Raw genomic sequence first — 15,767 nt, forward strand, 5'->3', positions numbered from 1 at the left:
GCGTACCAACCATCATGAATGGCATAATCACCAGGCTGGTTATCTAACAAAACTTTGTACCAATGAACCTGAAAATCAAAAGCCGTGTGTACTGGTCTTGTACGGCTGTAATCTTGAACAATAATGATGGAAGTTACCATGCCCCATCGACTGAGAGGATTAGCAACCTCATTTTATGCATCAAGCAAGTACTCAATCATACGTCCATACTGCTGAACAATCTAGCTCCATCAAACCTAGCGGTCCAACCATTGGGTTGCTGGCATAGTCTAGAGCCAATTCAATGCTTATCATCTGTTCAAAATGCTTCCATGTTTTCAAGGCATGGGCCAGTACCTCTTCATATCAATAGGCCCCATTCAGTCGCTCTAAAATAGGAAACCGACCTTTTATTGTCAGTTTGTTGCATGTGCAGTAATCCATACACAATTTGGTAGTGTTGTCCTCTTCTTGACAAAGAGGATTGGAGCTTAGAGAGTTGCTAGATCTGATAAAGCTACTCCACAACAGGGCCTCCAGTTCCTTCTCTAGCTCCTCCACTAGAGACAATACAATGTTTGCTATGTGGTGCATTCACCAAATTGGTACTTCTCCCAAGACATAAAGAGGAATCTTTATTGCATTGATGATGATCAAGAAAGTTGACTTTGGTTAACTAGAATAAGCTTTGTTTTACTTTTGCTTTACATTAGTAAAAGAGAATTGTGGGGATGCCCACAATGGACTAGGCTTAGTCCAAGAACTAAGAATGCATGCATTTCGCTAACCTCTAATTAGTTAAAGTGTTCGATCTTGTTAGTGCAATGTGTACGACCTAAGAGAGTGCAAAAAGGACCCAAGAGTGGGGAGAAAAGCACAAAAAGTAGGTCCCACGAGACCTAAAAGCATGGACAAGAGGGCGCCTATTCAAAAGGAGGGCCCACGAGATTAAAAAAGGCACCATATTTAAAAAGAAAGCCTAAAAAGCTTGGCCTTTATGTAAAAGTATCATTTAGAAAGCAGGCCCAAGCTTTTCGCTAGGCCTAGCCTATAAAAGAAAGGCCCCAGGCCTCCCATATTCATTCAAGAGCTGTACTCAGCTTCATGCTCTTCTCAGAGCCAGTTGTACAAAGTATTTTCTATTCCAATAAAGGCCTTCGGGGGGGTCCAGCCCTTATTTCTGGGCCCTAGTGTTGTGCATGGTGCTTCTCTCTTTTCTTTCCCCGCGCTTTGTGTCACGAAGCTCTATGGGATAAGTGATTGTATATTCAGCTTTCAGCGGTATCAGAGCATAGGATTTCCACGTTCGTTGGTAGAAACGGTCCAAGGCTTGCATGCAGTTGTGATTCTAGGTGAGGTGCACCTGTTTATGTATCAGTTCGAGTGCTAGAGGGTGAAGGTGCACCAATTGTGATTCTTGCTCGAGAAGGTGGGGCGCTCTTGTTTGTGAACTAATACACATCCAGAAAGGTGGGGCACTCGGGCTCATTGCAGCACCAGGAGCTGAGGCGCATCTTTCAGGAGGCACAAATTTGTCTATTTCGTTTTTATCATCATGGACGCGGCCAATCATCCCTCACAAGTGCAAGCGCCTAAGCGAAATTGCAAGATGAAGGGAAGAAGCAAGATTGCAAGATGAAGGAAAGAAGATCCCAGGATGAGGATTCCTATCGAGAAGTATTGGTTGAATTGGCAACACCAAGAGAGAACTGAAGATACAAGACATGGAATGGAAAGGAAAGTAGAAAAGCAAGACTAGGCAAACATAATGGAAATGAAAGAATGCTAGAAAGAAATGTACAACCAATCAAAGTACTTACATGATCAAGAAAGGCTTGAGGCTTGATAGATTTGACATGAGAAAGTACAATGCCTTTATAGGATAGGCACAAACACTCTTAAGTGTCAAATGTATATGGGATAAGTCCCATACTGACACGTGGCACTCTAGGATATAAAGTAGTATAGTACTACTCTAGAACACACTAAAAGTCACTCAAATTGACTCCATTTCCTAACACCCCCCCATGGAGGAAAGGTGAGGGACTACTGGAATGGAACCAAGAACAGAACATGACAGTCATCAAAACTGTGTATGCAAACTAGACATGGCTTCCACACAATCTCAGAGGCAAGTGAGCATGGCTCAGAGGCTAGTGAGCATAACATAGAAATCTCATCTAGCATGGTTCAGAGGCTCATCATGCATGGATGTTGTATGATCAACTCAGAGGTCTAGGAGACCAATGCACCAACAAATAGACCTATCAAAGCCAAAACAAATGGCTCCCACAGTACATCCCCTCCTGGCTCCAATGACTAATGAGGAACATGGAGCCACAAAAAAAAAAAAAAAAGAAATACATCATTTTAGGAGGACTATCCAAGGCAGAGTACCTTTATTGACTCAACACACATGATTTATTGCATTCATTTTTTGGAAACACCCCCAGGGCAGAGTACCCAAATATATCATGCAAGATCATGATCTCCATCATCCTCTAGATGCTGGAGACAGACAATAAGAGCACGATCCTGTGTCGGCTGGTCATCTTCGTCTGCATCATCACTAGTGGCGGATGCCACCCAACTGGCATGATCCTTCGATTATTGTTGAGCAAGCTTCTGGTAGCACGTATCCTCTGTATGACCAAGCTTGTTGCAATATGTGTACTTGAATGGCTTAAATGTCTTTTCTCGTGTTGGTGGAGTCGATGGCCTAGGTCTCTATTTGCTGGTGGAGGCAAGAGCCTGTGTAGTATTCGCTGAGTAGGATGGAGATTCTTTGTTGCGGCGATCCTTTTGAAGAAGAAGAGATACCATATCTTCGAAGGTAGTTGATGCAATGCGAAGTACTTTAAGGGCATTCTCAAAGGGAGAAATCCCTTCCATACTTGTCATGAGGACAGCCATTTTGTCCTCATCATCCAGGCAACACTTCAAGTTGGAGAGTTGTTTAACTCAAGACTGAATTTTTGCTATATGTGCACTAAATGTATTCTTCCATTTTCAACTTATAAAATTGCATTTTCAGAAATACCTTGGAGTTGGTGATCTTGTTACCAAATATATTCTTGAGGCGTGCCTAAATCTCCTTTGCCTTGGACTTGAAGTCGATGTGATGAATCAATGAATCATCTAGGCAAAGCCCGATGATTGCGATGCCCCTCGAATTGTGTTGCTTTCAAATATTGCATGTTTGAGGCTCCGTTGATGCCTCAAGTGCTTCATCATCTTCGATGGCATCCCAAACATTCTCCTTCATGAGAAGGAGTTGCACTTTTGTTTGCCATGTGGGGAATCCGTCCCCCTTGAATTTTTCCACAAGAAGAGAGTTGGTGGAAATCGAACCCATAAAGGTGGCAGCTAGGAGATAGAAGAGTGAATGTAGAAGAGGAAGAGCGGACAGAATGAGTAGATGGCGGGCACAAGCGAGCAGAGGAAGAGATGGTGGGCACAATGGAGTTGTAGGTGGCGGACAGAATAGCAGCGGGCAGAGAAAAGGAGCGGGCAGATCAGGAGCGGGTGTACGGGCTGTTTGTAGGCCTGTTGTACAGCGCAATAGTCCGTACAGTTGTATGGCTGGTACGGGCTGTTTGTACAGCGCAGCAGCAGTGTGGGCTGAATGGCGAGCTGAGGCACGAGCTGAAGCACGATCTCTTGTTGATGAAGCTCTCCAATGGTGAGGCTCAAGGTGGAAGAGAGAGGTTGAGCATTGGAGAATGAGGGAGAGAGGCTTCAATGTCCTCAACCTCTTGGAAGATAGCCTAGCTCTGATACCAAATGAAGATGCAAGACATGGAATGGAAAGGAAAGTAGAAAAGCAAGACTAGGCAAAAAAGAATGCTAGAAAGAAATGTACAACCAAGCAAAGTACTTACATGATCAAGAAAGGCTTGAGGCTTGATAGATTTGACATGAGAAAGTACAATGCCTTTATAGGATAGGCACACACACTCTAAGTGTCAAATGTATATAGTGACATATGGCACTCTAGGATATAAAGTAGTATAGTACTACTCTAGAACACACTAAAAGTCACTCAAATTGACTCCATTTCCTAACAAGAACCACTTCTTACTGAATGTTGTCATTGGACAAAGTGCTTTCAGAGATGTTATAGCACATCTAAAGCTAATTATTTCTTTCATGATTATAAAGTTTGATTTATCTTTACTTAAAGATCTAACCCTTGTATCTTATTACAAGGAAAGAAGTGTGGGAATTAAAAGCCAAGCACATAAGATTGCTTATACATACATATGTGGTCCGATGGGACAAGCTAGTTATTCCAAGTTATATTTCAGTTTTGGAGGATTCCAAGTTATTGTACATGAGTGATATAGTCTCTACTATGGAATCAGTTTTCTGTTACCTATGTTGTCAAGGCTATGGACTATTTGTTTGCTCTCATCAAACTTTTGTATACATAGTACCAGGACAAAAGAGTCTCAAAGTTATTAAATCCAGTTTATGGGTTTGAGCAGCTCATGCCCAAGAGGAGAAGTGTCAGAGACTACTTGTACATCTTTTATGAATTTAAGAGTTGGATCCATGACAGATTCAAGATCAGACCCTATGTGATGGTAGTATGTTCAAAGTTGGCAAGTTGATAGTCATGCGCCTCATTTTATAATCTTCAGTTAGGGTATTGAGTTATGACAACTAGTCATGATAATCAGTTATGTTCTTATGGAGGATGAGATGATCAAGTATCCGATCCTTTATGGCGGAATTCTATGTGGTCTTTATTGACCAAGTATTTCGATTTCAAGTTATATTATCTCAGTTCCAGAGGAGTTTCAGTTATGATATTCAGTTTTGTTGTTTTCTTGTTATGGAGCATGACATGCTCAAGTACCAACCCTTAATATGGCAACATTTTATGGTCATTATTAACCCAATATTTTCTTTAAGATTCTATTATTCAATAGTTTCCATTGGGATTTGTTTTATACAAGAACTCTTATGGTTTCTTATGGATTATTATGGCCAAAGCGACAGAGTTTTACAATCATCTATCAATTATATATCCTTTTGGAAAGTTTGAGAACACTCGAATATGTTTGACCAGCATGGTAATTGTTTGGTAGCAAGAAGACCATTGAGAATTGGGAGCACTTGTGTAGTGAATGGAATCTATTTCAGAATAGTTCTTTCTAAAGCCATTCCAAGAAGAGGTTCACACTACTTTGAAATAGTATCAGTATATCTGCAAATCACTCCATAGGAGAAGGCTCGAGGGGTCTCTTGACACAACCCCAACACTCCTAAAACCTCTGACTTGCAAGCAAACACAAGAACACACCAAACGTGAGGAATCTGAGTAGGCTGCTCACCACCCAACCATGACACACAAGATAAGATCCTGAATCAAGAGATGTTCCCTCTAAGCCACAAGTTGAGCTCTGGCATGAACTCCCAACCAGATCCTGACCAGCCTGGTGTCCCATACCACCAGGTGGCGCCTAGAGGCCTCGAATCTGCTGCTGGGCCTTGGGCTACGCTAAGATGCAGGCGTGCGTCCACGACTCAGACCTAGCACTAGGGAACTAGACTTTCTCCCATCGACTCTCTTGAGAACTGAACCTCTGAGCCCCCTTTATAGGCTCGGGCCCAATGCGCCAAAAATAGCGAAGACCTAAATCTGGTTCATACCCTTGCCACTCAACCTGAGAATCAAGCCTGCCTAGAACTAAGCCTCCCCAGGCTACCTGAGCTAGTCTTGTGTACCCCAGTACACGTTAGATACCAATCCATGCACATGACATCTCTCAAGAAAATAAGTCAAAGAAAGGTTCCGAGAAATATACGAGGCTAAGTATCTCTTTTTGTTGATAAAGTTTGCCTTATGATTATTTGAAGACCTAACCCTTGTATGGCAATACAAGGTGAAAAGTGGACTGTTTTCCTGAATTTGTTTTAGGAAGGCCCCTATCATGAATGAGAAGTCAATGACTATGATATGCCAAATAATGGCCATGCTATGTATGGCTTCCTTTTTATTCAGATTTAAAGATGGAGTTGCAGCCAACGAAGCCGAGGGGAATACAGAGCCCTTGGAAGAAGCAATCATTTTAGAACTCTCTCTAGTTCGGCTTGTGAAAGCCAAAGAAGAAGCAGTCACCTCCGAGTGAAAGGGGCATAGATTTGCCAAGAAAGAAAGACATATTAAGTACCAAATGGGAAATTTCTTTGAGTGTATCTATAGACAGTATGTTGCTTCTAAGAAACAAAGATGTCAAGAGCATTGTCATTCCAAGGAATTTGGACCAAGAATATTGATATGATCGAGAACGGCACAGGATCAAAAGGACTCAGGTGGGTTGATCATAGCAAGAGGATTATTGCATAGCAATGGCATGGAAAATGCCTGGATGGAATAATCAATCCCAGAACCAGAAAGAAGGGCCTATGGCTACCCAGTTCTCTCAAAGAACAAGAAACTTCAGGAAAAGAAGGGCCTATGGCTGCCCAATTCTCTTAAAGAGAAGAAATGCCAAAGAAAAGCAAGAATCTCCATACGAAAAGCAAGTGTTTTAGAGACAAAAAGAGGGGTGCGTGGCTACCTAGCGCCTTGGAAGGCCAATCAGCCAAAAGGAGTAGAGAATGCCACAAGACCAAACTAAGTCAATGATCGGAAGTTACCAGTTTCCAAGATCCACTTTAGATGGAAGAGATGGAGAAGATCCTCCAGCAAACAGATTACGTACTGCACAAAGAAGAAAAGCAACCAGAGGCAAGTTTATCTACAGGTATCCTACCAAGTACCACAACTATTAGGAAATTCATGTCAAGAGAGAAGGTATCCTCAAGTTTTACAGCTATATCAAGAATCTTTTCAGTTGAGGACAACTGATTAGAAGCCGAGGGGATGTCACCAAATTGGTACTTCTCCCAAGACATAAAGAGCAATCTTTATTGCATTGACGATGGTCAAGAAAGTTGACGTTGGTTAACTAGAATAAGCTTTGTTTTACTTTTGCTTTACAGTAGTAAAAGAGAATTGTGGGGATGCCCACAAGGGACTTGGATTAGTCCAAGAACTAGAAATGCATGCATTTGGCTAACCTCTAATTGGTTAAAGTGTTGGAACTTGTTTGTGCAATGTGTACGACCTAAGAGAGTGCAAAAAGGACCCAAGAGTGGGGAGAAAAGTGCAAAAAGTAGGTCCCACGAGACCTAAAAGCATGCACAAGGGGGCGCCTATTTAAAAGGAGGGCCCACGAGATTAAAAAAGGCACTAGATTTAAAAGAAAGCCTAAAAATCTTGGCATTTATGTAAAAGTACTTTTAGAAAGAAAGCCCTAGCCTTTTGTTAGGCCTAGTCTATAAAAGAAAGGACCAAGGCCTCCCAGATTCATTCAAGAGTTGTCCTCAGCTTCATGCTCTTCTCAGAGCCAGTTGTACAAAGTATTTTCGATTGCAATAAAGGCCTTTGAGGGGGGGTCATGGATTTAGTCGTTGTGACTGAATCTGAATTGCTGAAATCAATGGTTGAAGAAGAAAATATTGAAGCCATGCAATGAACTTCAAGCCATGACCGGGAATGGTGAGTTCTAAGCCCTTCTGATGATAGCTGAGTCAAATCTCATACCAATGCCAGCATCGAACACCTAATATGATTGTTACATTGTCTATGTCAGTGCGACCCTGATTGGCTGACTGTTGGCCCATCCTGAAACCTTCAGAATGGTTGAGGTGGCCTCCATGCTATTCTCCACCTACTGTACCAAGAATTCACCATGAAGGTGATGGTACTTGTCAAAGAGAGTCAATTGGGCCTACTTGGTGGCTTTGGTGGCAACGTAGTGGTGGTGGTGGAGATGTAGTCCTACGAATTCCCTTATTGTACGAGGATAAGGACTCTGCCCACTAATTGGCCAATAAAACTTGAACATAGGAAACGTGTGAAGCTCTCCCTTTTGCTGGTCCTCAATCTCCTCGATGACAATGGGCGTCATCTTTGTGGAAGCTAAAACTACTAGAGAATCAACTGGAGTCACCATCTCCACTTGGAGCTTCTTGAAGTAGGGTATGCTTGCTTGTCATGTCTGTAGGATGCATGACAATAGAAACAACGGTACTCCTTGGTGTGCAAGTCGACTGGGTTGCTGAATGTAAATAGCTGCCATAGCTGTTGCTAGTTGTTATCATCCAATACTCCTTAGATTGCTTGTTCCCAAGTTTCTTCCCATTGTCGGAACCATCATCACCAGAGGAGTTGGAGTCCTGGTCTTCTTGTCATGAGCTCAAAAATCTGAAGAAGATCATATGCACCTCTACGCTCGTACTAATAAATGTCAGAGAAAAAGTCATGGAGAAACCTACCCAATTCATTTTTTCCATTTGTAACTAAATAGACACTTTATAAATCAGTTGGCATAATGGCTTATCCATTCGTTGGGGCCCTTGGAACATTCAAGGAATTGATTTTGCCAACCATCCAAATAATGAGGTGTTAGAAAGCATGTCCTAATATCTTTCCGGAATGCCATCCATGAATAATAGCCGTCTGGTGAGCTGCATCATAATGATTCTTGTGCCACTGAGTGACTACCTCAGCTATAAGGTGCATTGATGTGAGGATACAATGCTCGTTGTCTTCTGTGGGCACCACTGAGAAAAAACTCTCAAATTGTTTGAGCCAAGAGATAAACACTAATGGTTCTGTTTTGCCATTGTACCATAAGCAGTTGAGCTTCCCAGGAAATAACTATTTAGCGCTGATCAACTCTCTCCATTTCCTCCCCGCCCCCCTGTGGCCGAGTAGAGAAATGAGGAGCTAGCGATCCTGTTCTTCCTGCGCCTCACAAGCCTTGCAATTTCGGTTCTCTTTGGCCTCTCAAGCCTCTTGCTTGGCTTCTTGATCAATGCATTCGTGGGCCTCCTTCATTGCTTGGGCTTCACGGTCACGATCTCTGGCCGCCTGCTCTCTATTCTCCTGCATCTCTTGAAGCTGGAGTATGCATGTGAAGAGTTTACCAGATTGCTGCATTTACATCTACATCATGGCCTGCGACACTGCCACCACATTGGAAGTAGATGGAGGTGCTGTTGGTGGTAAAGGAACTGCTGGTGGGTCTGTGTAGCTAGCCCATGTCCTCTTGTGTAGCAGAGTTGGAAGTCTCACTGGAATCCATGGTATTTCTGCCAAATTGTGTCTGCACATTAACCAATGGCTGTCCCAGACTGAACATCCTATCTTAATAAAGGAAACAAAAAACTGAAGCTCTGATAATAATGTAATAGGTAGAAGCCTAACTCAATCTCTCTCCTACTAATTGCTAACTGAAATAAGAAAGAACTGAGAGAAGTGCACACAAAACACATGCTGGATGCCGTGGGTCCCGGGAGGACCTTTAGATATTCTTTCTCTAGAAACATTGACTCTCTTTGCAAGAAGTCAGAGAAGTTACTCTCAAGTCAGCTTCTTTTTTCTTTCATCTTCTATTCTTCCTATATTGGTGGGACATGGAGTTATTATCTTCCTATAGTGGTGGGACATGGGGTTATTATCTTCTCTAGGGCCCAATGGATTATTTTATTGTTGGATGGGTGCAAGATTGGTTTTCTTTATTTATGTGTCCAATTATAGAGGAGTCTGTAGCCTCTTTGAAAAGAGCTACTCTCTTGGACTCCATAGATTGATTCATGGCTTATTGGTGGAGATTTCAACATGGTGGAGCAACCTGTGTCCAAAACCTCTCCCCCTTATTTCCCTCGTCCGATAGGAGAGTCACACCACTATGCATGGACTGATAGATTCTATGTTGATGATTGGGATTGGTAGAGGTGGCAACCATTTGTATTGCTCCGAGTTTTCTCTACCTTTGATCCCTTTCTGGCCATTCTTACTCTTTTTGAGCCATGCACCTCCTCTTGCTCAGCCAATGTTAGGATTTTTTATAGAGGAAAAGTTCATAGTCACAGCTCTTCAGATTTGACATTCCCACTCGTAGGATAATATCTATAACCCGCTGTACTCTGATGGCATACTCATTCATATCAGTGTTTTCTATCATTCTATTTTTGGGATAGAAGACATGAGATTATTAGAAGTTGCCATTCACCAGTAGTATTTAGTCCCCTTATAGAGAAATGAACAAAAGTGGCCTACTGATGCTTGGGTTCAAGAGTGCCTAGCTACGTCCATGGTTCATCAACAATCAATTTTGGAGCAGAAGGCTAAGATTCAAATGGGAGGAAGAGTCAATAAACAATTCTTATTTGCGAAGTCCTTGGCTTCATGATACACAGATGGGATTTGTCCATGGTAGGAGCATCTTTGATAGTATCTTTACCTTTTGGAAGGACTCAGTGGGAGATCAGGATTTGGTTATCCTTCAAGTAGATTGCAACTCCCTAGAGGATACTATGTCTAGGTATTTCAGATTCATGGGTTGGAGCTGTAGCATCACTTTGCTTGACCCACCACCACCAAGGGAAAAGCTCGTGGGCACCATCATACCGAACTAAGGAAGAGGATTTCTTTTTTCTTTTCTTTTTGGAACACTAGTTCTTTTTTTGGGCAATCTTCTAGAAACAGATCCAACACTGATCCTGCGACACTAGTTCGAAAAGGAAGCCATCTAGTTGCTGTGGAAACCTGGAAATTTTAATAAAGAGGAAAAATATACTTTCTGTGGAAGCCTGGAAATTTTAATAAAGAGGAAAAATATACTTTCTGTCTTCTTCATCCATCTTAGCCATAGTGTTAGGGTAGTTAATGTGCTGACATAGTTCTTTCCCTTCCATAGGTATCATGTAATTCCCAATTTTCGTATGAGAAACCTTTTGTGTATTGCCTCTACTCTTTTCTAGCATTCCTAGAGAGTCCAAGTGCCCAGGGTTGACATCATCCGAAAAGAACCATCGTCAGCACAGACATTTTCTACAGGAACCTCTTCATCTCCCAATTCATGAGGAGGAATGGAGTAGGTGGGGGACACAATGTGGAGAAATAAAGGGCAACAAGTAGGAGAGGAGGGAGGAGCAAAGCTAGCTAGTGAAAGAACCACCTCTATTTGGTTCTATAAAACATACAATGCCTTCCCTATAAGGTTACAGACGGAGATTAATATATCTCGAAGGAAGCTAGAAGTCTAATTTTCCTTTGTAAGTATATCACCCAAATCTAAATGCTTCTCTTTGGGTTGAGACATAGTTGCGATTATCTTTCTTCTCCTAACGAAGGAACATTTCATCAAAGTAATACATAAATATTACTTACAATCATCAATCATCTGACCTCTAGTCTGTATTTACATGTCTCAGTTCACTTCAGGAATATATGACAACATATTGTAACCCATTTGCAGTAGTTCATGGCTCTTTCCTGAGTAGGATAGAGATTCAGAGTATCCAGGGTCTTTCTTTAAGAAACCATAAATCATTTAGACCTAGTATCATCATCCAAAAGAAAGAAACTTTACAAACTTTTCTCCTTTGTGAAATTTGCATATTTTCGCTTGGCAAATAACATTCTCCAAGATGTCTGTGACGAAATGTGATGATATCCCATCCCAATGGAACCAATGGAAAACAATATTCAGACATAGACAGCATGCATGCATCTGTTTATCTTTTCAAACTGAGACAAAAAAATCAAAACTTAAATTTCCAATGCAATTTGGAAAGATTAACCCCACAGTACAAATGGAGACACATCTGGCAGTACTCACATCCGAATTCACATTTACAACTCGAGAGGAGGAAGCCCGCATTAAAGAGGGAAGAAGTAGCAAGGTTAGGAGTGCAGGAGCAAGATGATTGACTTGCATATGTTCCTCGTAACCATCTTCTGAAATTTTCTGTGGTGCTGGAAAACACACATACATCAACAGCTACGAGAATGAAGAAACATTTCCCCTAAAACTTGTATAAAGAAGTTTTATGTTACTTCAAAAAAGTGATGGTAAAACAAACACTGCATATAGCAGTGAACAATCATTGTAGTCCAAGGATTTCACAAAGAGCCGTGATTGAAACCGTGTAGTATGATAACCATGCAATTGGTGACTGGGTCATTACCTAACATGGAGAAGATTCCAGCATTGTTTATAAGGACATGCAAGGGACATTGACGAGCCTCCCAAGCCATACCAAAAGACCATACTGAAGAAAGTGAAAGAAGATTCAACTCCATTACCTGAACAGGCAGACACGTTTGTGAGTCATCGTTATCAGAGAGCAGGATATGAAGTATTATACATCAAAAGCAGAAGTTTTGATAGTAAAAAAAGGTCTAAGAGAGAATATGAGTGAAGCTACAGCACAAAGCATCACAATCATATAACATAACATGAACAGAACACAAGCAACATTTTTCCAATTACTGGAAGAGTCCCATTAATTGTCCCTCTGCTGAGCCACTTGACTAATTCATCAACAGAAATACCAATGGTTTTACTTCTCTGTCAGATCTTGAATATCAATTGAGGTGACAGTGAACTGCATACAGCATTCAATGGTCTTCAGGCGTTGATTATCGTCACTGAAATGCATTCAGCAATGCCTTGCTAGAAAAACATGGAAATCTGTCTCTTCCAGTAGGAACTCTAGAGCCGCCTCTAAGAGAAGGTCTATACGGGCAAAGTGACGCTAAAGGACTCCCATTGTGCTCTCTGGATAGGAACCCCAAGTAAACTCCTGCTTACAACTGGCATTACTGACTGTCTTGTTAGACAAAAGTAAAAAGGAACGTTAAAGAAGTGTCCCTGAAGGTCAAGATACGGAATGTATACATAGATCATTGGATGCAACACATTCTTTGGCCAAGATGCTTGCAGGCCAGACTATAAAAGGCTTGTGTGAATTGATCAGGGCTTCTGATACGAGACATCAAATTTACATAGCAGCCCGGAGGCTCTCATTCACAAACGCTGATCCAAGGGACGCAGCCCCACCCACGTAGGCCTGACACTTAAGGCCAATGGGTCTAACTTCGCCTTGACTTTTCAATAAATCTCAACATGGGACCAAAGGGCACCCTAACGAACACGGTATTAAGGAAGAAAACTCTCCCCTTTGGCACTGCTGATCAAAATTCTAATGCTAGCTGATAAGTATAAGAAGGAAACTACCCTACTCCAGAAGTAAAAATGCTTGCATGCATAAAGTCTAGGCGAACAATGGTAAGATTTGAGCAAGACTCTTAAGCTGGCGTGAACGGTTTCCAGTAGTGGAGATATTATATGGAATATTATGAGTCTTATCAACAAGGTCGTATAAGAATGGTCAGACGAAGGTTAATCACGTTTGCCAGTCCCGAGGAACATATGAGTCTCCACCCACGCAAAGAACGCTGAGTCATGCGGCATGCCTCTTGGGATGAAGGTGAAAGCACTCACAGTTAGCATATGATCAAAACAGAAGATCTCAACAGCGGGAACTAGTAATTTATTCTCTGAGCAGCTCCCATTGCTGTCTAAAGAAGGCCATTTTGGAGTGCACAAAGAGCCTCTTGAGCCATGGGCTTTGTAATGCGGAGCCGCATAGAAATGCAACAAGGCATGATGCATGTTGTCAAACCCCAGCCTCAAGCCCCATGTAAGGAGAATCCCCAAGTTTCTTTCAATCTATTCACATTAGCCCCAACAGTTCGGGAGGTATTTGCCACACTTGCGTCAAAATGGAATCTTTGTGCCGTAACGTCCGTTCATATATATTTCCATTTGCTATGCCCCCTCATATGCACTGTGCTTTTGCTGGGTACCTTCTCTGCGACGCAAGGATGCCAGCGCGATCTCGCGGAAATGGCCGCACCTCAAGAGTATATAACGGATCAAGACCCATAGTGCGACCGTTACCTTATCGGATTGTAATCCTGTTTCGTGTCATCTCATCATTGGCCTGGTTTTACTATAGAACGTTGCGAGGGGAATTTCTACACAAACTCCTGGCCTGTGGTCTCGCCCAAGATACTGACACACGCAAAACATTTTATCCGTTTGAGGTACGAGAATCAACTCTATGCATATCTACCAGTCTTCCCAGCAGGAGCAATGGAACAGTCAGCTTAGTACACCCCTGAACTTCTCTCGATTCTGATCATGACGAGATACCGAAAAACGTCGTGTCTCAGTGTCTGATAGACGCGATAAAATCTCTCTCCAGAGGTCAAGACCGTTATAGACTGGTCTATGTCTCAATTGTTTCGAACATCAGTAGCAATTCCGGGAGATGTGTCGTGATGTTTCGTGCAAGCTCATCCTATAAAACAGTATGGGTAGACTCGACGTTTCCACGTCAAGTTCAAAATTCCCATATTGTATAAAACCTCTTCATCCCCAACCAGCTCGTGAGAACATGTGGATACAGCTCTGGCAGCTGAAATTCCCTTCTAGAGATAATGTAGCACGATTCAAGCTAAGACTTGATCTACGATTTGCATGAAAGCAGTTAATTCTCGCGTTGAGCAAACCTTACAGTGGTGGTGATGATTATCTTCTCGCTTATCTGTAGAAGATGGGATATTCATCTCGTTTATCTTTAAAGGTGGGCTATTCATACATCATGTAGCCCTTTACTAGTTTTGCTTGTAACACTTCAAGAGTTTGCACAATCGTTTGCTCTGACGAAGGTGAATAATGCAAATCATGCACAGCTTAATGAGCTATTTGCTAAAGCAGTCGTAGGAGATGACGGCTTCCAATCAAGAGGGTACAGAAACACAACGATTCGAATCAGCACAGGTTATTAGAGGATCAGAACACTAGGGCACCAGGCACGGCACACAAGCTACAGTTCGAAATTGTTTTGTTTTCGATTTTCTCGATCTTTTCCAACCAATTAGCCCCCAATCATGCTGTCATTTAATTGATTGAAAAAGATTTTTTCATGATCTTGACGATCGTTTATGCAAAATCCATCCAGGGTTGATTCAAGCCATCAGTAGACACAATGCTATAAATGTAATTGATTCTAGGATAATTGACCGTTACAGAATCTCAATGCTAGACTAGAAACCATTACTTCAACATCCAGGACAATATCAGTTTGTCCAAGCTGCTGTCGCCATTCTTGGACCAGCTCCTCCGCAGCAACAATATTTCGACATGCCAGAACGACATGTGCTCCTGCCTCCGCTAGCTGCCTGCAACGAGAATACCCAGAGAGTGATCTGTTAGACACAAATCTGAGAGATAGATGCTCACAAAGGTCTTCACAGGAATTGAAGGCTTCAGCTACTATCAACCACGAAATTGATGTAAGCTGATCGGGTCACATGTTGAGCATACGGTGGCGTTGCATGAGCAAACTCACTTTGCAGTTTCCAGGCCGATGCCGCTAGTTGCACCAGTGACGACATATGTGAGGCCAGTTAAATTTGGCAGATCTAGGCGCCTGGGTAAATGGCGGGTGTACAATCTCTGAAACAAAGTCTCTTTGGCAATATATAGAAAAGCACACAACCATTCCCCAAAACTCAAAGAGTCCTTCGTCATTGCTTGCCCTTTCTAATTTCACACGCGCAGATTAGACGTCTTCTCTATCCAACTGCCAACTTCGATTTGTCTGGTTACAAATGCTGCGGTTCAATAAAATCTCCGCGGTTCTATAAGATCTCCACTATCTGCAGATCGTGCAAATCATGAGGGTTAGAAACGCCAGTGAAACCATCGTTTTAGATTCGATAACGTCCAAATAGCAAGGAGATGTATTGGGAACTCAAGAATTATGTTGCTGTAACGCCATTGTATCCACACAGCATCGCAGAAGGCAACACGAGCTTATCGCAGAATTGGCAACACCGCATAGTGTATAGCAAGAGACTAATTCAAACG

General features: G+C 42.2%; 1 protein-coding gene across 1 annotated transcript in view; it reads right to left on the minus strand.

The window, feature by feature from the left end:
• LOC147897691 (dehydrogenase/reductase SDR family member FEY-like) overlaps positions 1–15,428 on the minus strand; it is a 38,746-nt gene extending 23,318 nt beyond the window's left edge. Inside the window, exons 1-4 of the mRNA XM_087380095.1 lie at positions 15,247–15,428; positions 14,956–15,076; positions 12,013–12,130; positions 11,664–11,800 (exon numbers count right to left, since the gene is read on the minus strand). Coding sequence (XP_087236221.1) covers positions 11,664–11,800; positions 12,013–12,130; positions 14,956–15,076; positions 15,247–15,428 — 558 coding nt within the window. The remainder of the gene's footprint in view (positions 1–11,663; positions 11,801–12,012; positions 12,131–14,955; positions 15,077–15,246) is intronic.
• Between the last annotated feature and the right edge of the window lie 339 nt (positions 15,429–15,767).

The sequence above is a fragment of the Dipteris shenzhenensis genome, chromosome 10 (assembly GCF_047967505.1).
Source record: "Dipteris shenzhenensis isolate YYH24624 ecotype China chromosome 10, Dip_SZ_1.0, whole genome shotgun sequence".
NCBI classification, from domain to species: Eukaryota; Viridiplantae; Streptophyta; class Polypodiopsida; order Gleicheniales; family Dipteridaceae; genus Dipteris; species Dipteris shenzhenensis.